Source organism: Myotis nattereri (assembly GCF_964212035.1).
Source record: "Myotis nattereri genome assembly, chromosome: 14".
Lineage (NCBI taxonomy): Eukaryota > Metazoa > Chordata > Mammalia > Chiroptera > Vespertilionidae > Myotis > Myotis nattereri.
Genome location: NC_138089.1, coordinates 59,241,216 through 59,265,738, shown reverse-complemented (window position 1 = coordinate 59,265,738; position 24,523 = coordinate 59,241,216). Strand labels below are relative to the sequence as shown.

The window sequence follows — 24,523 nt, the reverse complement described above, 5'->3', positions numbered from 1 at the left end:
TTACTTAACCTATCTGTGCCTCATCTGTAAAATGATGGTAACAGTACCTAGTCCTTGAGGTTTAAGTCAATATATGTACTCTACTTAGAACAAAGCCTGATATGTGAGAGCTATTTAGGTGTTGTTACTATTAACAATGAGAATCAGCCCTGGCCGATTTGGCTCAGTGGATAGAGCGTCAGCCTACAGACTGAAAGGTCCCGGGTTCAATTCCAGGCAAGGGCACATGCCTGGGTTGCAGGCTTGATCCCCATAGTGGGTGTGTAGGAGGCAGCCAATCAATGATTCTCTCTTATCACTGATGTTTCTATTTCTCTCTCTCCCTGTCCCTTCCTCTCTGAAATCAATAAAAATATAATTTTTAAAAAAAGAGAGAATCAAACAAACAGAAAACAACCTAAGGTAGATACTGACTGGCATAGGGCAGGAGGGAGCCTTCTGGAGGTGCTATGCAAGTTCTGTAACTTGATCTGGGTGATAGTTTTACAAGTAAAAAAATCCATCAAGCAAAGTACTTTACAATATATAAGTAATATTTCAATAATGTGGATTAAGCTCACACAGCTTGGCTCAATGCCAGGCCCTTTTTACAGAATCAAGTCAAAGGCTTGATATAATAAATAAAATAACATAAATAATAAAATCAATTAAAGTTATAAACAGCAGTACATTTTTCTTAGGAAAAGTGCCAAAAGATCATAAAAAAGTAGTGGTCAATAAAAGATGAAGTAGACCTGTAATTCATTGCCTGCTTCTTCTTCTTCTTCTTTTTTTTTTTAAATATATTTTATTGATTTTAGAGAAGAAGGGAGAGGGAGAGATAGAAATATCAATGATGAGAATCATTGATTGGCTGCCTCCTGCACGCCCCCTACTGGGGGATCGAGCCCACAACCCAGCATGTGCCCTTGACTGGAATCAAACCTGGGACCCTTCAGTCTGCAGACCGACGCTCTTTCCATTGAGCCAAACCAGCTAGGGCTGCTGCTTCTTTTTTAAAAAAATTTTTTATGTATTGATTTTAAAGAGAGGACGGGGGAGAGAAAGGGAGAGAGGGAACATCGATTTGTTCCTCTTATTTATGCATTCGTTGGTTGCTCCTTGCATGTGCCCTGACCTGAAATAGAACCTGCAACCTTGGCATACCTGGACAATGCTCTAACCAACCAATCTACCCAGCCAGGGCTCATTGCTCTCGTGGAATATACCAAATACCCAAACCTGCGGCCACTGAGGAGCGGGTGAAAAAAACATGAAGGGACATCAAAATCCAGTGAACTAACAGACCCACAATTTGGAGGGGGTGGAAGTTGCCCCTATTAAAGTACACTACACTTTGAATTCATCCTGTCCCTTAAACTGCCCTCTAACCTTGAAGATCTTTTTAGGATTTCACTCCATACAATTTCCCATTCCAGCCTCCTATTCACCCTCCACTCTGGCGGGGCCCATTTCCTCGCTGCTACAAAATGTGCCCAGGCCCTTCTCTCCTCAAAGCCTTTTTCAGTCACATTTTTCACATTTTCTAGAAAACCTATTTCTCTGCTTTTCATCGAGCTGTATTCTACTATCTTTCAAATCCCTTTTCCAAGGAAACTTTCCCTCATCATGGACTGGAAAGCCCACTGGAATTGTAGTAAAACCAGGATTCTAACCTTGTTTTCCACTGCCTGGCTATGCAGGCTTTCCCAAGTAGCTCTGAGGATGGCTTTCTTTTAACAATGTAACTCTCAGTGATACTTTTAGTAGCAAATGAGGAAGTTGAGATTCAGAGAAGTGTCTCATTGAGTTCTAACACACAAAAGGTCTTCAAATATTTGTTGAGTGAATAAAAGAAGCTGACTCATTCAAGTTCTTTCATTCTCATCACCTCCACAATATTTATGAACAATATCGCCAGATTTAGCACTTCATTATATGCATACTAGAGGCCCAGTGCACAAATTCATGCATGGGTGGGGTGGGTTCCGGCTGGCCTACCCCGATTGGGGCCAATTGGGGCCAATCAGGCCAGCCCCCTGGTCGAACTCCCAGATGAACTCCCAATCGACTCCCAGTCAAAGGGACAATCTGCATATTAGCCTTTTATTATATGGGATTTTGTACTATTCTGCATTGTTTCTTATCCATTAGTTGCTTCCCAGAAGGTTAGCACCTTGAAGACAGGACCCTCTATTTTAGGTTTTGCATTGCTGAATAACTTAGCATAGTGACAATGATGGTCAAAAACGATAAATGTGAAAGAGCCTTGAAAATAAAACATTTGAGTATTTTTGTTGAGTATGTGTGTTTGATAAAATTTTTAGAGCAATTGAGTGAATCCACTGCTAACATGATCCCCATTTACGATTCTCTTCTTTCATTTACATCAATAATCCACATATAACTGCACAATCCTTAGATCCTTTAATTCACTGTGGCTGCATTTCAAGTATCTTGTGATTGGTTCTTATCTCCAATGCCTCTACAAATTAAACCCCCTTTCCACCAGTCAACAATTGTCCTTAAAAAAAACCTGTACTTTCACATGTTCCCCATGTATCAGAGCAGTTATGAACAAATGCATTTACCTGTTTAAACTTTCATAAGATCAGTTTTCTTTCTCCCTAAAAAATAGATCATTGGCCCTGGCCAGGTGGCTCAGTTGATTAGACGTAGTTCCAATCCACCAGGCACCAGAAAATACGGTGCTACTCCTTCTGAAGGAAACCAGCACTCTGAGGCAGAAAAAGGAGGTGGGGCCAAATGTAAGCGGCCTCATAAACCACTCTAAAAAGTTTACATTTTAGCCCTGGCCGGTTAGCTCAATTGGTTAGAGCATCGTCCCAATATGCCAAGTTGCAGCTTTGATCTCTGGAAGAGCACATGTAAGAATCAACCAATGACTGCATAAATAAGTGGAACAACAAATCAATGTTTCTCTCTCTCTCTCCCTTTACCCCCCTTCCTCTTCCTCTCACTCTCTGAAATCAATTTAGAAAATAAAAAGTTTCTATTTCATTCTGTAGGAAAACAGGAACCAGGGAAGAATCAGGAATAGTGGTATGACAATCAGATTTGTGTATGGAAAGATGCATCTTTCAGCAAAGGGGAGGATGAATTCGAAGAGGGTAAGCTGGAGACAAAGGGATAATACACGCTGCCTAACAGGCCAGGCAAGAACCAGCTGATACCTAATGAAGAAAGCAGTGATGGGACGGTGCAGAGGAGGAAGCAGACTCCTCAGAGCTTGATGACTAAATTGTGCTGGTAGAGGAACACACAAAAGAGGATGGTTTTCAGTTGTTCAGTTTAAAACCACTTACACCAAGGCATGGAAGAAGCTGTGAACAGGAGGGAGGGAGGATGAAGGCTATAAGCTCTATTTTGGACATGACATGTTTTAGGTGTCTGTGCAATAGACAGGTAAAGATGTGTGAAACAAACAGCTGAGAAATGTATCTGAAATTTTAAAATGAAGGGTCTGAAGTAAAATAGAGATTTGAAAGTTAACATAGGAATAATGTTTTAAATCATGGACGGAGATGAAACTACCTCTGGAGAATACTTAGGGTGAATGGAAAAGAAAACCACAAACAAAGCCCTGGACTTAAAACACAGGCAGAAGAGCCCGACTGGCGTGGCTCAGTGGTTGAGCATCAACCTATGAACCAGGAGGTTCAAACCCCAGTGTGGAGCGTGCAAGAGGCAGCCGATCAGTGATTCTCTCTTATCACTGATGTTTCTATCTCTCTCCCCCTCTCCCTTCCTTTCTGAAATCAGTTAACAGGAAGAAGGAAAAAAAAAAAAACACAGGCAGAACAACTTACAGAGGAGAATGAGAACAAAGGGCCTGAAAGGAAAGGTAAGAAACTTAAGAAGGGATGGGAAGGGGGAGAGATTAACCAGGGAATTTATATGCATATATGCATAACCTATGGATACAGACAATAGTGTGGTGAAGGTGTGGAAGGGGCAGGTGTAGAGTGGAGGGGGCCAATGGGAAAAAGGGGGGGGGGACCATCTATAATACTTTCAACAATAAAGATAAATTTTTTAATTAAATTTTTTTAAAAAGGAATGTAAAGAGCTTCAAGAAGTAAGGAGATAAAGACTAGTTTTGAAAGGGAAATAAATGGATTTAGAATTCACAGTGAAGGTGAAATGTTCCTATACTATCCACAAGTTTTCCTTCTTTAAAAAGTAACTTTTTTTAAATTAATTGTCCATACCTGGTAAGAATAGGTACCATGTCCTGCCCACTGCCATGTTCCTTTTCCCACTGCTCCAGCAGGGTAGTGAGCTCAGCTTTAGAGTCCACATGTACTGCTACCGTAGTCATGGCTGGGCCTAAGGAAGCAGAAAATAATAATAAAGACAAATAAACCTGACATACTTCCTACAAAAAGGAAAATGAAAGGAAAGAAAAGGAATAAACAGCATAGAAAGTAATTAAAAGCATGAAAATGTTAACCCTTAAGAAAATTTTTAATTGTGATACAGTGAGAAACCTGGGATTGGGAGCCTCGATAATCACTCGAGTCATGATGAGCAGGTCGTCACCTCTCTCAGCCTCAGCTCACTTAACGTCAAATTAGATGGAGAAACGGATTGAAATCATGATTCTTAAACTTTCTAGGATCAGGAAACTCCTTTGAGAATCAGACAAAAGCTATGGCCCCTTTCACCCCTTAAAAGTGTATATACCTAACATTCCATACATAAATGATCCCAGGTCTAGACAGCTGAGCTCCAAAACTTTGAGACTACATTTTTTAAAATACAAAATTAGTCCTAGCTGGTTTGGCTCAGTGGATAGAGTGTCAGCCTGCAGACTGAACAGTCCTGGGTTCGATGCCGTTCTCGAGCCTCAGTAGGGGGCATGCAGGAGGCAGTCGATAGATGATTCTCTCTTTCTCTTCTCTCTCCCTCTCTCCTTTCTCTCTCTCCCCCCCCCCCCCATTTCCTCTCTGAAATCAAAAAAAATATATTTAAATACATACATACATACATAAATAAAATACAAAATGTAGCAAAAGCAACTCCCCAAAATGTTTTGCTCCTTAAGTCTTCAGGGAAAGTTCTATGAAAGATAAACAACATTTAAGTCTTAACAAAGTGGATATCATTACCAACATGAAAGCTGGGAAGGAGTATTATAAGCCCATTTGTCCTTCGCGCTTCCTAACCTTTCTCACAGGCAATTTCCTGGAAGGAGGCTGCTGGGTTGAGTGGTCAGCCCAAGGGGTTATACCAGGACAAGGAGCTGAGACAGGCCTTGGAGAAGCTGCATGAGACATACCTACACTGGGCAGAGAGGTTTACAAGAGGCTCCAAACGGGAATGAGACCCAAATGTTTAGATGGTTTATAGATCAACTTATTGGCCAAGGTAGTTTTAGGTTCAAAATGTCAGCTTCTGCCATGCAAAATGTGTTATTTTCACTGATAGAGCAACCGTTTTTGTAAAAAGTTTCACACACCAGAAAGGGATTACTAGCTGATCTAGGATTACTGTTCACTTTTCTAAAGATATCCACCATAAGGCCAAAAGAAATATGTAAAAGTATCTAAAATGTAAACATCTGCATTTTAATAATGTAGAGACAGTTCTAGTAGTAGTGATTCATGTCACCTGGGTTACTCATAATTACAAAAAAGAACAAGTATTTCCAAAAACAAAAAGATTAAAATTAAATTAAAAGTTACAAAGGAGCCCTGACTGGTTTGGCTCAGTGGATGGAGCATTGGCCTGTGGACTGAAGGGTCCCAGGTTCGGTTCCGGTCAAGGGCATGTACCTTGGTTGCGGGCACATCCCCAGTAGGAGGTGTGCAGGAGGCAGCTGTTCGATGTTTCTCTCTCATCGATCTTTCTAACTCTCTATCCCTCTCCCTTCCTCTCTGTAAAAAATCAATAAAATATATATTAAAAAAAATAAAAAATAAAAAAATATATATATAAGTTACAAAGGAAATGCCGCAGGTATGACCAACAAATAGACTTCTGACCTTAAGAAAACCCAGGCTGCCAAAACAGGTTTGGCTCAGTGGATAGAGCATCCGCCTGCGGACTGAAAGGTCCCACGTTCGATTCCGGTCAAGGGCATGTACCTGGGTTGCGGGCACATCCCCAGTAGGAGATGTGCAGGAGGCAGCTGATCAATGTTTCTCTCTCATCGATGTTTCTAACTCTCTATCCCTCTCCCTTCCTCTCTGTAAAAATCAATAGAATATATTTTTTTTAAAAAAGAAAACCCAGGCTGTATTTTTTACTGTAATTACTAACTATATATGCATTTTTAAAAATAAATTTCTTGGATTTTACCTTTACAGAAAAGTTGCAAAGATAGACTTCCTATATACGCCTCACCCAGTTCGGTTTCCTCTGTTACCATCCTATCTTATAGTGGTACAGTGTCAAAAATTAAGAAACCCAATGCTGGTACATTGCTACTAACTAAACTCCAGGCATGATTCGTATTTCTCCAGTTTTTCCATTCATGTCTTTTCTGTTCCAAGATCTCATCCAGTGTACCACACTGGCATTTAGTTGTTGTGTCCACAGTGTCCTCTGGTCTGTCAGTTTTTGAGTCTTTCCTTGTTTTTTCATGACCTTGACAATCTTGAGAAGTACTTGCCAAGGGGGTTGGGTGGACCAAAAATTTAACCAAACATTTACAGAATAACATCAATCCTTAAATCCTTTCCAAAAAATAGAACATGAGCCACCATTTTTTCCTAATTTATTCCACAAAGCCAGCATCACCCCAAACCAAAAAAGATAAAACATCACAAGAAAACTAAAGACCAATATACTTCATGAAAATAAATGCAAAAATCCTCAACAAAATATTAGCAAGCTAAATACAGCAGCATATAAAGAGCATTACATACCATAACCAAGTGGGATTTCTCCCAAAAATGCAAGGGTGACTTTATATATGAAAACCAATTAATATTATACACACACATTAACAGAATGGAGGGGAAAAAAATGATCATATGATTGATACAGAAAAAGCACGAGACAAAATCCAACACCCTTTTGTGAAAAAAACAAAAAACCACACAAAACAATAAACTGGGAACAGAAGAGAATTTCCTCACATGGTAAAAGGCATTTTTTAAAAACCTACAGCTAGCATTATACACAATGCTGAAATACTGAAAGCTTTCCCTCTAAAATCAGAAACAAGACAAGGATGCCCACTTTCACCACTTACATTAAACATTGTACTGGAGTTCTAGCCAGATCAATTAATCAAGGGGGAAAAAAAGGCATCCTAGAAAAAGTAAAATTATCTTTCTTTGCAAATTATATCATCCTACTTCCTATATAAAGAATATCCTAGAAGAATACACCAAAAAACTATTAAGCAAGCAAACTGGCAAAGCACAGCTACAGGGTACACTGTCAATACACAAACATTAGTTGTATTGCTATATACTAGCAATAAACAATACAAATATGAAATTAATAAAACACTTTCAGCCCGGCCAATGTAGCTCAGTGTTTGAGTGTCAACCTTTCAACCAGAAGATCATGGTTCAATTCCCATTCAAGCTCTAGCTGGTTTGGGTCAGTGGATAAAGCGTCAGCCCGTGGACTGAATGGTCCTGGATTTGTTTACAGTCAAGGGCACAAGCCCGGGTTGCGGGCTCAGCCCCCAGTAGGGGGCGTGCAGGAGGCAGCCGATCAATGATTCTCTCTCATCATTCATGTTTCTAACCCTCTCTCCCTCTCCCTTCCTCTCTAAAATAAAATAAAATAAAATAATAAAATATAAAAATTTTTTTTTAAAAGTTACTCCACTTAAAAAAAAAGAAATTCCCAGTCAGGGCATAACAAATCGATGTTTCTTGCTCTCTCTCTTTCTCCCCTCCCTTCCTCTCTAAAATCAAATAAATTTTAAAAATAAAAATTAAACAAACGTTAAACATAGAATTACCATATGACCCAGCAATTCCTGTCCAATGCATATACCCAAAACAAATTGAAAATAGATATTCAAATAATTGTGCATAAATGTTCAAAGCAGCATATTCACACTAGCAACAAGGTGGAACCAACTGCAGATGTCCATCAATGAGTGAATGGATAAACAAAATGTGGTTATATCCATAAAATGCATTATTATTCAGCCACAGAAAGGAATGAAGTACTGATACATGTTATAGCTATAGATGAATCCTGAAAACAATATGCTACATGAAAGACGCCAGACACAAAAGGTCACATACTGTATGATTCTATTTACATGAAACATTCAGAATAGATCAATCTATCTACAGAAAGTTGCCTAGTGGTTGCCAGAGGGTTGGGGATGGAGGAAACAGGAAATGACTCCTTAATGTGTATATATAGGGTTTCTTTGGGGAAATGATGAAAGTATCTTGAAACTAAAAGAGGTAAAAAAAAAAAAAAAAAAAAAAAAAAGAGGTGATAGCTGCACAACACTCAATATACTAAATGTCACTGAATTATATGCACTTTAACATTGGTAATGGTTAATTTATGGTATATGAATTTTATAATCTTTTTAATTAAAAAAAAAGTTCTATAAGAGAATACCTTTTGGAAAACAAACAGTCAGCCTAATGGAGCACATAAAGGCAAAGTTTAAAAAAAAATACTACCTCTAACAAAGGTCAACTCAAAGGCATTAAAATACTAAAGTTGTAGAGTTCAATTTAAACACATACTTCTGGTATCATTTTCAAACTTCTGATTATGACTGAGAATAGTTATAACTTTGGAAATAATCACTTGTCCAGGGAAATTATAAACTTATAATAAACTAAAGTAACAACACCAATAATTCATTTTACTATCAATGAAAGACTAATAATACAAAATATATTATACTAGTGGCCCAGTGCAGATACATGCACACACGTGCCGTTGGCGACTGGCGCCAGCGAGAGCTTTATATGTATTGCACATGCGCACGTCAACATTTATTTTTAAACTTGAGACCTGGTGCACAAAATTCGTGCACTTGGGGGGGGGGTCCCCTCAGCCCGGCCTGCACCCTCTTGCAGTCTGGGACCCCTTGGGGGACATCTGTCTGCCAGCTTAAGCCCGATCCCCAGGCATCCTACAGACATCCCTCTCATAGTCCGGGGCTCTCGCAGTCCAGGACCCCTCGCTCCTTACCGCCCACCTGCAGCTGGCTTCTGGCTGAGCATGTCAAACTCGCGGCCAGTGGCGAGTTTGTAGAATGTCTGACTTAGTGGATAGAGCATTGGCCTGTGGACTGAAGGGTCCTGGGTTCAATTCCGGTCAACTTGCAGGCTTGATCTCTGGCCTTGGTTAGGGTGCGTGTGGGAGGCAACCAGTCGATGTCTCTCTCACATCTATGTTTCTCTCTGTCTCTACCCCTCCCTTCCACTCTCTCTATAAAAAAAATAAATAAAACCAAAATATATTATACACATCTTGTTAAGTACAAGACAGTGCAAGGTACCTTATTCAATTCACCATGTTTTTATTTTTAAACTTGAGACCTGGTGCACAAAATTCATGCACTTGGGGGGGGGTCCCCTCAGCCCGGCCTGCACCCTCTTGCAGTCTAGGACCCCTTGGGGGACATCTGTCTGCCAGCTTAGGCCCGATACCCAGGCATCCTACAGACATCCCTCTCATAGTCCGGGGTTCTCGCAGTCCAGGACCCCTCGCTCCTTACCGCCCACCTGCAGCTGGCTTCTGGCTGAGTTGCGCTCCCCCTATGGGAGCGCACTGACCACCAGGGAGCAGCTCCTGCGTTGAGTGTCTGCCCCTGGTGGTCAGTGTGCGTCATAGCAACCGGTCATTCTGCCATTCAGTCTATTTGCATATTAGGGTTTTTTATATAGGATTACCAGTGCACATCATATGTACTGGCCAGTCAGTCAGATGGATGGTCAGACAGACTGACAGTTGGTCACTTAGCCTTTTAAATATATAGATGCCCTAACCCAAGCATGTCAAACTCGCGGCCAGTGGCGAGTTTGTAGAATGTTTGACTTAGTGGATAGAGCATTGGCCTGCGGACTGAAGGGTCCTGGGTTCAATTCCGGTCAACTTGCAGGCTTGATCTCTGGCCTTGGTTAGGGTGCATATGGGAGGCAACCAGTCGATGTCTCTCTCACATCTATGTTTCTCTCTGTCTCTACCCCTCCCTTCCACTCTCTCTATAAAAAAAATAAAAATAAAGAGAAACAAACAAAAAAATAAAAAAAAATAAAAATAAAAATAAAACCAAAATATATTATACACATCTTGTTAAGTACAAGACAGTGCAAGGTACCTTATTCAATTCACCATGTTTTGTTTTGTTTTCTTCTTTGATTTTCTTTTATTTTTATTCTCAATTCACCATGTTTTAAAATGAGTTCTTTAGCCCTAACCCGTTTGGCTCAGTCAATAGAGCGCCGGCCTGCAGACTGAAGAATCCCAGGTTCGATTCTGGTCAAGGGCATGTACCTTGGTTGCAGACACATCCCCAAGAGGCAGCTGATCGATGTTTCTCTCTCATTGATGTTTCTAACTCTCTATCCCTCTCCCTTCCTCTCTGTAAAAACTCAATAAAAATATATTTAAAAAATAAATAAATAAAATGAGTTCTTTAAGTGGTATAGAATTTATGGCCTGTCCAATAGTGATACAATAGTTACCAATTGCTGAATATTAGTATGAAACAGACATTTAGCTAAGTAATTCTCTTGCGATTCCCTGAATTTTCACACCACACTCCCCTCTTTTACAGATGATAAATGAGATCCTCAAAACTAATCAATAGCTACTTGGTAGAAAAGGATTTCAAGCATTCAATCCCAACTCTACAGACATAATTGGGAGATATTGATAGAGTTAAATTCTCCAAGTTGTAATTTCCTTATCTACAAAATGGAAAATATTGTTGTGAGGATTAAGTGATAATACTGTCCACCCAAGGAATAATATAAAGTCCTACAAAAATGTGTAGAATGTCCTTATCCTTAAAGGATGGCTGCCAAAGTACTTAGGGATGGTATGTCTGCAAGTCATTTTCAAATAGTTCCACAAAGTAAATATACACCAGACCCATAAGTAGAGAAAATATGGCAAAATATTGAATCTGGATGGATAAACAAGTGTTCATTTTACTATTCTTTCAACTTTTTAATGTTTGAAATTTTTCACAATAAAAAGTTGGAAAAATTAAGAAGTATTTTCTTTCCTAATTTGGACCAACTCTCAAATATATTGTCTAGTGAGAAAAGCAAAGAGCATGTGTATCCCTAAAATAAAATATCCCTGGAAGAATACACAAGAAACAGAGAAGCTATTACTTTTGTGACAGGTAACTGACTTTCTAAGGGATAAAGGTAAGAGAAAGATTTTTCATTTTTCAAGTAATTTGTAACTTCTTTCTGTTGGGGGGTGGGGGGCGGAGAACACGGATTGGTTGCCTCCCACATGCACCCCACCTGGGCCAGGAATCAAACCTGCAACCCAGATACATGCCCTTGCAGGGAACTAGAACCCGAGACCCTTCCTGCGCTCCAACCACTGAGAAACATCAGTCAGGGCTATTTTGTAACTTCTTAATTGAATCATAAAGTCTCTCCTATTCTAATACACAATACTAAATGGCCTATTAGCAAAATTGCCCAAAGCTTAAAATAAGGTCCACCTTAAGAAAAGACCCCATAAGGTTACAACCCTGAAACAAACATTTAAAAGCATTCTTCTTTATTTAAAAAAAAAAAAAAGGAAAAAATCCGAGTTTTGGAAGTTCAAGTAAAACTTAGGCAATAGGGGGGGAGGTTGGGGGTTAATGGGGGGGATGAGGACACATTTGTAATAGCTTAACTAATAATAATAAAAAAATAAATAAAAAACTTATGCAATAATTAGTATGAAATATGAAATCACTATAACAATTTTCTATTACTTGTCCATGACCATCTCCTTTAAAAAAAAACATAAGAAAATTAGTAATAAACCAACTTCAATCACTTCAAGCTAAGCTTTAACATGTGGTTCATTTCACCAGATTCCTCCTCTATTAAACTTAGCAACTGAACAAAAGGTGGATTTTGTTCAACACTGTGCTCTGCCACTGCCCCAGAGATTCTGAGCATAAAATGACTTCCTACATAGTCCCCAAATTCTATTAGCTCCTTTTAAAAGAAAACTGTTTTTACTGTATTTATTGGGGCGACGTTGTCAATAAAAGTATACAGGTTTGGGTTCAGGTGTACAATTCTGTAATATATATCCTCTGTATATCGTATTGTGTGTTCACCACCCCAAGTCTCTTTTAGCTCAACAGCCAAACACATAAAACCCAAATCTCGACAGCATCAGGCAGATCGATTCCTTAAAGAGGCTGAACATACAAGCTTATATAAACCATAAAGGTAAACTCCAGCAAACCGGAAAATTACAGGACGGCACCGCCAATCAACCTCTCCCGCCACGTTAACAGAGCGTCCAGAGCAGAAAGACGCCGCTGGCACAATGGACACAGGCAGCCTCATTAAAAGGCTTCCGCCAAAACGGGGGGACACACAACGTGGTGTGGACCGGCACCCGGGGCTCCCATTGAGGCTCCAGAACTCCTTCACCGAACGCGAAACCCGAGCGCTAACACTCAGAGGAGAAGACGGCGCCAAGCCAACGCCGGCGACGCCCGGCTGGACACGACCGTAACCCACGGAAACGGGTTCCCGGGCAGCGCGGCCCGCACGCCGGGGGCCGGGGTCCGGGGTCCGGGGTCCAGGGTCCGGCTCCCGCCGCAGGACGCGCACCTCTCGGCCCACCGCTCGCCTCCGCCCGGGGTGGGAGGAGTGCCCGGAAGGCTCCGCCCCGCCGGGCGGGCGCCGGGGGAGGAAGCTCCCGGCCGAGGGAGGGGAAAGCCCGCCCAGGTGACTGGAGCGAGAGGCGGAGACAGTGTGGGAAGGGGGCCGCCGTACGGCGGGGAAGATGGAGCCCCCCAGCCCGTACGGAACGGAGACTGGGTGATGGGGAGGGAAAAGATGACCAGGGGAATGAGGGGGCGCCCCTCCGATAGGCAGGGACGGGCACACCCCTACCCTCCACTCGGGGCGGAAGAGTTACGCTCGCGGAGGCTCTTTCGCGGACGCGGGGGAGAACGTGGAGGCCCCGCCCCCGAGCCCAGAACCTGGAGGAGGAAAAGTCCTGTCAGGCCCGGGGCCCAGCCTCCCCGGCGGCCCGGCCCGCCCCCTTCCCGCCGGCGGCCCAGGCAGGTGCCGCCCCTCCCCCAGCCCGGCGCCCACTCTCCCGCCCGCCGGGCCACGCGCCCCATCTCCTCGCGCTTCTCCCAGAGACCTGTCCTCCTCCCCAACCCACTCACCTTCCCGGGCGGCTCCGCCGCTCCCCCCCGACCCGGCCAGCGGCCACAGTTCACACACACCGCCTCAGGTCCCGCACTCTCCCTCACACACACACAGCGCGACCCAGGCTCAGGAGCGGCCCACATATTATGCGTCACTGGCGCGCTACGTGCTTCGTGCGCGGGCGCGCGCGCCTCCCGACTTGGCGCGAGGCTCGCTAGAGGGAGGCGGGAGGCGCGCGAGCCGGCGGGACCAGATCGGACTCCGCAGCCGCCTGGGAAATGAAGTTCCGCTTCTAGGGCCCGGACCTTTCCGTCTTAATTGGCGCATGAGCACTCGGCCCGTACGCATTGACTTCTGGGATTTGTAGTTTTAGGCTTAACGCGAACTGCCGTGTACTGATTGGCTGCTTCAGAAGGCGGAAGCGAAAAAGGAGGAGGAACTCGAGCCCAGCGCAGTCAGCTGTCTAAGCGCTTGCTTCCTTCTCAGGACCTTCCTGTGCCTGGGCAGAGCTTTTGTTTCATTCTGCCATTTGCACCATTATTAACATACCAGGATCTAAGAAAATACTTCCCACGAGCACATCAGAAATCACAGCACCCCTAAACAGAAGGCTCTGGTTTTTCTTTGTCTGTCTGTCTTTCTGATCAAGGCCTAGTCTGTGTAATCAATAAATGTTTATCACACACACAAAAAATCAAAAACAACAACAAAGAAGCTAGCCTGATTGCTGCGTCTCTTCTTTTTTTTTTGGGGGGGGGGGGCGGGGAGTCTCTTGATTCCATTCTCCACTGCACCCCATTCCCTTCTTTCCAGAAAAGAGGCCTCCCTCCTTTACTTAAGTGTGCAACTTGGAGCAGCTGCTCAAGCACAAAATTCTAGAATGTGGGGTGGCAGTGCCACAGCCGTGTCTCCTCTCTGCTTCCCTCTCGCCTCCCAGGACACACAGCTCTCTTCTCTGAGCTGCTGGAACTTGGCCTGTATCCATAGGGGCCACTGTCCTTTCCTTTGACTTTACAGCAGGCTCAGCTGTCAGCCAAGTGTTCTACCAACACTTTTCCGTGTAACCTTCACTACCAGCCCGCAGATAGATACACTTAGCCACCAATACAGGGGAGAAGTCTGCGCGCAGAGAGGTGCCCAAGGAAAGGGGCCCAGGTTCGTGGGTCCAGGGGCTGGAGTTGTAACTTTCCTAGGCCTGTCCACCGTGCCACGCCTTCCACTGACTTTCTTGCCATGTCTCCCTGGGCCCTAAACCCAAATGCGTAAGAATGGAGTGTTCAGGCCTTAGATTTCCTTTCTCTGTCCATGGTTTAGTGCGGTGCTGACTTCCACCCTGGCTGGGGTCCTGAACACAGGGTCCAGCTCACGGGTTCCTGGCACAGCCTCAGCGTCCACCAGATGGCACTGTTCCCTTTCAGAAACCCAGTGTGGGGCCGAGTCCGTGATGGGAGGGAGGGAGGGGTTTGGGAGAAACCAGGGTGCAGGGGGCCGGGGAAACAGAGCAGGAGCTACACAGGACCTGTCTAGAAACTGCTCCCTCCAGAATCTACTCTGTAACGTCTACCCTGGACCCTGCCAACACCCCCCCACACACACATAACCACACACCTGCAGGCACTCCCAGACCCCCCACCCTGAGATAGGTAAAGGGTAGCACCCAGATTTTCTGGGCTGCACAAACATTGAAAGCCTGCTCACTGACACATTTCACAGGACCGGCATGCATGCCAGATACGCAAGTATTCACACCTGTGCATTGCACAGCCAACATGTTCACATCTAAGCACACACAAGCACAAAGCCACAGGAAACCCAGGCCCACGTGGCCAGCTTGATCTGGCATATCGCTTCCGAATCATTGGAAAAATATTCCTTTTTTTTTTTTTTTTGGAAAGAGGTTTCTTGACCTCTTTGGAAAAACATCTCTGGACTCTGTTCCTCCAACCCTCCACCTGCCTGTGTACCACCACCACCACCACCCCCAGCACCAAGGGCTACAGACTCAGGTGTGTTCCACCTGCCCTCGCCCCCAGGCAAGGCCATGCACTGGGGTAGGAGTAGCCATCCCATGGGTAGGAAAGCCAATAGCACCAAGTCCTCTGGGCCCGAGGGAGGTCCTTTCCCGCTCTCCACCCTTTCCCCACCCCTTCCCTCCCACTGCCTACTTCCAGGCTCACCTGACCCAGGTACTCCCACTAGCCCATCCCCATTCTGGTACCACCACAACCCCTGTGCCTCCTCCTGCAACTCCCTAGGACCAGGAGGAGAGGCCGACTGCCCCACAACCGCTTCCACTCTGCTGGTGGCTGCACAGCTACTGCAAGTGTCTGGGGTCACATGAGCCATCAAGGAGCGGCTCGGGGCTGCCAGGCCCTGGGGACGGACGCCAGCCTGGTCAGAAAGGGAATTCCAATCATCCACTCAGTGCTCCCCTCCCCACCCCCACCCCCGCCTGGGAGCCCCTACAGCCTCCTAGAAAAATGGAACAGTAACCCCCATTGCCCAAGACATGTGCAAAGCAACCACTCCCATAGGGCCACATCCTCATATCCACTCTTGTCTTGCAGAGGAAACACTGATGCTCCACAAAGACAGTACTTGAGCCTGGCTGGCGTGGCTCAGTGGTTGGGCATTGACTTATGAACCAGGAGGTCACAGTTCAATTTCCGGTCAGGGCACATGTCTGGGTTGCGGGCTCGATCCCCAGTAGGGGGGCGTGCAGGAGGCAGCCGGTCAATGATTCTCCCTCATCGTTGATGTTTCTATCTCTCCCTCTTCCTTCCTCTCTGAAATCAATAAAAATATATTTCTTACAAAGCTTAAAAAAAAAAAAAAAAGATGACAGTGAAAGCGCACACCTGTGTCAGTCTCCAGGGGCAGTCCCTGGCTCCTGCCCCCACAGCACCACCTCCCAGACAGGTCTGAGGCTCAACTGGGACATGAAGCCTCGACTCCCAACCCCACCCCAGCTCCCACATACCAGTCAGAGTGAGGAGCGCCCAGAAGAACCCCGGGCAATATTTAGGGCATACTTGTATGTTTAAATAGCATTGTTTATGAGAAATTAAACTGGAACTGGCCATCTTCTATCTTATTTGGCAACCCCACCTTGGAACCACTTGCTCAGCCACAGGCCCCAAGGACTCCCCTCCTGCAGCCCCCAGGGCCTCATTTAAATCACCTAGAAAATAGTTACAAGCAGATCAGAACCGCTGCCTCCCAGTGGGTCTCATTAAACATTAGACAGGCCAAGCGGTCCAGGCTCCCTTATCCAGAAGTGATGATCTGGGTGGATCGGGCCAGGGGGACAAGGACACCTCCTTTCTAGCATTGTTACGGGGATCAAATGCCATCGTGCTTGTAACGTGCGGAGCTGGGGGCCTGGCACACAGCAATGCCAGCTAAGTGAGGGCTCCCCCGGCTTTGATTACTCTGGGTCCGCGCGTCCCCCTGGAAGTTTTTCAGGACGGCCTCGGCCCCGTGGGTTCCTCTTTCCCCCAGTCCTGCCGCTGGAAGAGCTCAGGCTTCCCTCTCGTAAGTGAGAAATAAGCTCCTTACCAGAAAACTCCCAGGGCACGTTTGCGGGAGCACTGGGAAGTGGCGGAGACCAGCCTTGGGGATCACGGGTCCACTCTGGGCCCCAGCCCAGAACTGAGGACTGAGCGGGTCAGAGGGCGGGTGGAGAGCACCTGCCCCCGGGCTTCCTCCTGCCTGCGAGGGCTGCCACCACCCAGGGGTGAAGGCAGTCAAGGCCGAGGAGCCCCTTGGACACGAAGCCAGGCATGTCTCCCTCCCCCAGCCAGCCAGCCACCCCGCCACCTGTGGAAGTATCTAGAACTCTTGCCCAGGGCCCACTTCCTTCCCTGGGGTTCTCTGGCAGGATGGTGATGTCACAATCAAAGTAGAGGCCAGAGGGACAGCCAGTGGACCCTCACAGGGACCTGCCAGCACGAAGGGGAGCTGCAGCACGAGGGCCAGACGCTGCCACCCAGGCCCCCAGCACCTGTCAGGCCCAGTCACCGTCCCTGCTGACTCCTGAGACCCTGCCATTCCCAGGGGCAGTGCTCCAGGTAAGAGGCGGCCGTGGGGCAGGCGCAGGGAAGGAGAAAGCATACCCAGCTGGAATCGGATGTCACTCGGGGAAGAAACAGTGCAGGGAGCGTTGGGGAGAGAAGTCCTTGCGTTTGGGGCCAGGCCTGTTTGCAGCTACAAGCCTTTCTGGCGGACGCAGGAATCTCGGGCCTGACCCACTGAGAGCACCCCAGGGAGCGGGGCGCAGACCCTGACAAAGACTTGGTCCCGTCAAGCCTCCCGCTCCGGTCAGCTCACCGGCTTGGAAACGCCTAGAAAGGAGTGGCCTCCTCTGATGGGAGGAAGCTGCTCTGACCCCAATTCTGCGGCTGGAGACCCGCCATGGCCACCACTGGGAGGAACCACCCTCGTGCGGCCCCTGCCCAGACCAGGGTAGCACCGGGCCTGGGCCCGGGAGAGAGAGTGCCAGGCGCAGCCAGGAGCACCCAGGGAGGCCTGGGGGCCGAGGTCAGCAAGGACGGGGGTGTCCTGGGCTCTCACCGTGAGGCAGCTCCTTCCTCTTCATGCCTCAGGGGTGGGGGTGTCTCTCCATGAAAAGTCACATGATGTTCCTGGGGGGAAGCCCTCTGCCAGGCTCCCACTTCACCAGGCCCAGCCTCGTCACAGAACAGCCCTCTGTGAAGTCACAAAGCTGCTGCCTCCCCGCGTGACCGGGGATCAAGACACTCAGGGACCAGTGGGAATTCCTTGGGGCTTCGGACGTGGCCCTGGGACCCTGGGGAGTGGTGTGGGGTCTGCAGGGGCTCAGGTTGTGGGGAGCAAAGGCTCTGATGGAGACCTGGGCATGGGGACAGTTTCTCGGGACTTGGTCACTGCCAGGAGGTGAGAACCGCTGGGGCCTGGGCCTGTCCCTCAAGACCCGGGGGCAGGGGCAGGGGCAGAAGCTCCCATCGTCGCTGGGCCCGTGGGAAGGTCCTGGTCACTACGCCGAGTGCTTCATGGCAGAGAGGTCAGACTCCTGTCCAGGGACCAGATCTCCCCCTCGGTGCGGCCCATCCTCGGTGGTCCACTTGCTGACTCTGCCACCTGCTTCCTGGGCAAATCCCACTGCACTGACATGCAGCCCTGATGGCCTGCTTGTAGGAAGGGGCATGTGAGAAATAGGAGTGCTGGCTTCCCCGTTGCTGCCAGAGGAGGGTGGGGAGCAGCTGGGAGAAGGGGCTTCACCGCCTACCATAGAGTCAGCCACTGTTGTGAAAGGGTGTCCTTGGTATGGGGCTGGGGAGCCGGCCACTCAATGGAAGCTTTGTTTTCAAAACAAATGAGCCCTAGCTGGTTTGGCTCAGTGGGCCTGTGGACTGAAGGGTCCCAGCTTTGATTCTGGTCAAGGGCACATGCCCAGGTTTCGGGCTCAATCCGCAGTGTGGAGTGTGCAGGAGGCAGCCAATCAATTATGTTCTCTCATCATTGATGTTTCTATCTCTCTCTCCCTTCCTCTCTGAAATCAATTTAATATATATATATATAATTTTTACAATACATAAAAATTAAAAATAAAAACAAATGAACAAGCCTGGCTGGTTTGGCTCAGTGGACAGAGCATCAGCCCACGGACTGAAGGGTCCTGGGTTTGAGTCCAGTCAAGGACATGTACCTCAATCCCGGACCCCAGTTGGGGACACCTGCAGGAGGCAACCAATGGATGTGTCTCACATCAATGTTTCTCTCTCCTCCCCCCACTTTCATTCTTTCTAAAAATCATTGGGAAAAAATATCCTCGGGTGAGGATTAACAAAACAAAAAAATTGAACAACATCGTTTTCAGTAAAGTCAAGGATTCCTGAGCCAGCTCCGTGCCTGGCCCTGCACCCGGTGTCCCTGGTGGAGATGACAGGTCCCGCCCTCAAGGGTCCAGAGACTAGGGACTGAGTGATTGTGCTCAGGCAGCAGTGGGGCAGCTGGCAACCCAGGAGCCCCACATCCCAGGCCTGGGCCCTCCACTTCTCTCCTGGGAAGAACAGACCAGAGTCTTGAGGGCTTTTGATCCTTGAGCTGCACATGCCTCTCCAGGTTTGCAGGTTGGGCCTTGGAGTCATTCATTCAAGCCCCGCCTCCACCCAGGGCCTCCTGGCATCCGTCTAGGCCAGCAGTGTGCTTGGGGACAGACCTGGCCTGCGGCAAGTTTCCCCACCGATCGATCGGATCGCTCATTAGTTTACTAAGTGTATGGCTTCCAAATTGCGTCAGTGTTATCTTACCATGGAATCCTTTCCCCCCAGTGAAGTCTGTGCAGCTTTTCATCAAGTAGCTAAAGGGAACCATGTGGGGAGTTGCAGGACATGGTGTGGCCAGGTCCCGACCAATTCTGTGGAACCTCTAGGGCACATGCCTGGGTTGCGGGCTCGAACCCCAGCAGGTGGTGTTGCAGGAGGCAGCCGATCAATGATTCTCTCATCATTGATGTTTCTCTCTCTCTCTATCTCTCTCTGAAATCAATAAAAATGCATTTTTTAAAAAGGCATCCCCAGTAGGCAGGGGTCACCCTGATTCCTCCCTTCACCCCACTTCCATTTGCCAGGACCTGACAGCCATTCCCTAAACAGCTCTGACTCCATCTGTGCCCCCTTCCATGGAGTCCACCAGCTTCTCCTGCTTGGACCACTGGAGACTCCCCCAGCCCCAGGGCTGGTCTCCAGCCTCCACTCCCAGGAGCACTTGAAATGTAAGTTGTTTCAGATGGTCAGTGTGGTTTCCCAGGGCCCTGGTCACATCTCCAGCCTCGTTTCTTTTCATCTTCCTAGCGCAGTCCCCGCCGCTTGCCTTGGCCTCTGCTGCTCCCCCTGCTCATAACCCTCTGCTCCATCTTCATCTTTCCCCATCCCCTTCCTGCTCCTGCCTGCCCTCCCCTGCCTTCCCCCCTGTCTTGTTAGTGCCATTGTGATAATATTCAACTCCCCCCACAAAGATTCTTTAAGCAAAACAAGGAACTGATTGTAAGGAGGGAAGGGGGAACTTTTTGGATCCACCGTGGGGATCAGTCCGCAGGCCCACGCTCTATCCACTGAGCCAAACAGGCCAGGGTAGGAAGGAATTTTTTTTTAAGCCACTGGTTTTATGAGGAAAGCAAAACCTTTTTTAAAAAATCCGCTGTCATAATTTTCTTCATCTCGCCAGTGTTCACAGGAGGAGAACCTGGCAGACAGTAAGCTCTTCTCCTTCACTGGAGCCCACGTGGCAGCAATTGCCATTGAGGAAGCAGCACCTGCACCCTTCATGGCAGTGATCAAGAAAGCTTTTCTTGTGCCGGCTTCTTTCCCAGGAATTCCGAAGGCAGCTTCGGTCAACAGGAAACGGGACAGGGGGTGGGAACCCGAGTTGCGTGGTGCGCACCCATTTCAGGGTCCCGAGGGCTGTGCTGGCCTCTGCAGGAGGCGATGGTAGCAGTAACCATCGGCAGCATCAGCAACGGCCTTGCCCCGAGGTGGAGCCCCATTTCTCCGCGCCAGGCACGTCCATCAGCTCATTCAATCCCAAGGAACCCTCAAGGTTACCCCCCAGGGAGGCTCCGCGGAAGCACCGAGTGGTGGGCGGGGTGCAAACCCTTTCGGTCGGAGCCGGCCCTGGAGCATCCCGGAGGGTGGAGGGGGTGGGTATTGTGCGCCGCCCTCCCGCCTCCGGACACGGGCATCTGTGGTGTAGCAGCGCTGTGCGGGGCGGGATCGCGGCTCCACGCAAGTGTCGGTGCGTAGAAATGCAGCTAAGTGTGTTGGTTGTGCATCCTGCAACTTGGCTGAATAACTGATTAGCTCTCCTTGTTTTCGTGCGTGGACTCTTTAGGGCAGTGGTTCTCAACCTTGGCTGCACATTAGAATCACTTGGGAAGCTTTTTAAAATCCTGATTTCTGGGCCTCATCCTCCGGGAATTCTGTTTCTTTGTTATGGGGTGGGGCCACAACATTAGTAACAAAGACACAATTTTCGGAGGATGAGGCCCAGAAATCAGGATTTTAAAAAGATTTCCAGGTGATTCTAATGTGCAGCCAAGGTTGAGAACCACTGCTTTAGAGTTTTCTACATGTAAGGGATGGTGTCACCTGGGAACAGAAATAATTTTACTTCTTCCTTTTCAATTTGAATCTACTCTTTCTTTTTCTTGCTCGATTTCTCTTGTCCACTCTGCAGATCTGGTCTTACAGAGAGTTTGGGAATACACACTGCTATTTTCATCACCTAATTCGCACCATTTCCTGCGCGAGGGTAGGACGGCGGAACGTTCCTCTCGGCGGCGTGTTCCCGGCCGGACGGCCCAGGCTCGCGGGCCGCGGGAGGAACGCTTTTAGGCGCGGACCGCGAGCGGAGGCTGCGAGCGCCGCCGCCACCTGAGAAGCCAGGCGCTCGGCCGGAGCCAGTGCGCGGCGCCCGGGCCTGGCCGGCTGCTTCCCGCCTCGGCCGCCACCCCCGCCCCTGCCGCCCGGACCCCGCCGAGGCGGGCGCCGCGGAACGTGAGGCGCGAGGCACTGCCCGGCCCAGCGCGGCCCGGAGCCGCGGCGCCGGAGGTGAGTGCCGCTGCCTGCCCCGCTCCCCGCTCGGCCGCCGGGACCCGCAACAATGGGGCCCGGAGGGGACCCGGCCTGGGCCCGGCGCCCGGCGGCCTGGGACAGCCAGCCAGCCGGTCCCGGCGGCCCGGGGCTTGGGGCGCTGGGTCCGACCCGGGAAACTCAGGGGCCGGAGGCTTGGGGGGACCTTCGCTTCGCCCCGGGCCCGGCGGCTGAGGTTCGGGGGTTGGTAGCGGGGGAGGGAGGCACGGGGGCTTCGCTCCGGCGGCGCTCGCTCCCAGCGCCCGGGGCAGGCGCCCTGGAAGCCGGCCATTGTGGGGCGAACGCGGGGTTCGCGTTCGGAATTCCGGGGGCCTCTGGGGGCGCGGACCCCGAGGCGCGGCGCGTCCGTCTCCCCCGCCCCCCGCGGTCGGGGAAACTTGGCCGAGCGGGTGTGCGGGCAGGAGAGGCGCGGGGAGTTCGGCTTCCCCGAGGTTCCCGGCGGTTAGTTCCTGGAAAGGCCGGGCCCCGCTGGTCCCCGAGGGTTGAGCCAAGAGCTGGATTCTCCCTCCGCGGCCGGGTGCAGCCCGTCGGGCGCGGGGTGGTCGCTGGAGGGTCCCCGGCGCCGGCGCGTGGGCTCCCGGGGCGTCACGGGGAGGCTGAGGGCGGCGGGGCGGCGGGCTGCTGCGATGGGAGCCTGGGCTCCGGGTGGGCCTGGCGGCGCCGCCGGGCGGGGCACGAGGGAGGCGGGCCGCGCCGAGGGGCTCCGGACGAGGCTGACCTCCGGCTGCGGGGGCGCCGGTGACTCAGGCCTGCGAGCCTCCGTCCCCGCGCGGCCGGCGGACGGGGCGGGCGGTGCCGGGTCCGGGGCTGCGTGGGGCGTCTGGGGTGTGAGTGAGTTTGCTCCCGCGTAGAGGACCGCGCGGCCCCCCTTCTCCCTCGCAGGTCGGGCTGGGAGCGATCGCGCCCGGACCCCGAGCCCAGCGCGTCTTCGTGGCGGGTGGATGCAGAGCTCCCTGCGCGCCCGTCTCGTCGTCCTTTGTGCATGAATCTGACTCATGCTCGCTTTGCAGCCCTGTGGCTGCTGCCTGTAGCGATGGGCAAACGGAGACCCCGGTATAGGCACACGCTGGGGAGTTTGCGTGTGTGTGTGGGTTTTTTGTGTGTTTTTTTAAGTTCAGTTTTTAGAAATCTCAATCTAGGCTTGTTTTCACTCACTCCAGTGCCATGGCTTCCTGTGGGCAGCTCTGGAGAGGGCTGTGGACACTCAAACAGTTGACGTTGTTAAAAGTCCTGTTACAGGTCCCCTCTGCGGTGGCGGAAGGAGACTTGACCGGGTGGGTGGTGATCACACCAGGCAACAGACAGACAAGTTATAGAACTGGACACCGGAAACCTAGATAATCTCATTCACCGATATCACCCAATTCATTTAATAAAAATTTTAATTCTTTATATCCCTACACTCATGGAACTTTACTTTCTCCTACTGTTATGAAGCCATTTATGTTGAATCTGTCAGATTTTTTTTTTTAAATCGTTTTTAGAGAGAGGAAGGGAGAAGAGAGGGATAGAAACATCCATGATGAGAATCATTCATCCGCTGCCTCCTGCACGCCCCCTACTGGGGATCGATGTGGGAACCCGGGCCTGGGTCCTGACTGGGATTGGAACTGTGACCTCCTGGTTCATGGGACAGCACTCAGCCACTGAGCCACCCCAGCCGGGCACATCTGTTGAGTCTTAATGATTGTCCGCTCTCACAGGACATCATGGCCACTGGAAGAGTTACCTGTCTTCAGTGAATTTAGTCTGTAAACGGTGTCTCTTCTTCATCATGGAGTGTGCAAACTCCAGTTCGCAGGCCAGCAGCTGTGCACAGAGCTCTGGATGCAGTATTCATGCAGAAGTTGGCGTCTTGTCCATGGATGAGATGGCAACCCCTATGTGGACAAATGGGATCAGAATCATAGCACTGGGAGCTTACTCAGTGCAGGAGGTACTGCCTAGCTGGAGTCTAGTACATTCTCAGGGGCGATGTGAGGTAATTGTGACTATTTGTACTTACATTGATAGTTCTGGGGATTGTTTTCCCCCTTAATTAAAAACAATATATGCATGTTCCTTAAATTGTATTCTTTCTCTTTGTCTCTCTGAAATTTTCTGTCTTAAGAAATTCATTCTTTCATAAACCAGTATCTGTTGAGTTATGCCGGGCACTGGGTTGGGCACCTTCACAATGGTGATATTTTTGACATTTTAATAGTAGTAGTTCTTAGTTCACAAGTGGCTGTAGGTCTAAGAAGGAAGACGCAATTCAGGTGTATCAAGCTTCTGATCAGTAAAGCCGTTGAATAAGGTTTTTATAAAGTATTGATTTTGATGAGTGACTTTGATTATCTTCATATATTTCCGTAGAAAAAGATGAGCTAGAATGTGTTCACATTGGTATGGGATTGTTTTTGCATTGTTTATTTAAATCCACCTGTGAACTTAGTGCTCCTGTAGACAGACCACAAGGTAAACATTTTGGTTCTGTGTGTCTGGATGAGCATGATTTACGGATACTGTGTGTGCGCTCAGGTTCCCCAAGAAGCCGGCCCACTTCCCTCCCCCCTGGGGTTTTGGGAGGGCGAAGGCGTTGCTCACCCC

General features: G+C 48.8%; 1 protein-coding gene across 1 annotated transcript in view; it reads right to left on the bottom strand.

Annotated features, from left to right (window-relative positions):
- DCAF1 (DDB1 and CUL4 associated factor 1) overlaps nt 1-13,432 on the bottom strand; it is a 54,681-nt gene extending 41,249 nt beyond the window's left edge. The window contains exons 1-2 of the mRNA XM_081106287.1: nt 13,322-13,432; nt 4,212-4,329 (exon numbers count right to left, since the gene is read on the bottom strand). Coding sequence (XP_080962413.1) covers nt 4,212-4,321 — 110 coding nt within the window. The 5' untranslated portion in view covers nt 4,322-4,329; nt 13,322-13,432. The remainder of the gene's footprint in view (nt 1-4,211; nt 4,330-13,321) is intronic.
- Nucleotides 13,433-24,523: the final 11,091 nt, after the last annotated feature.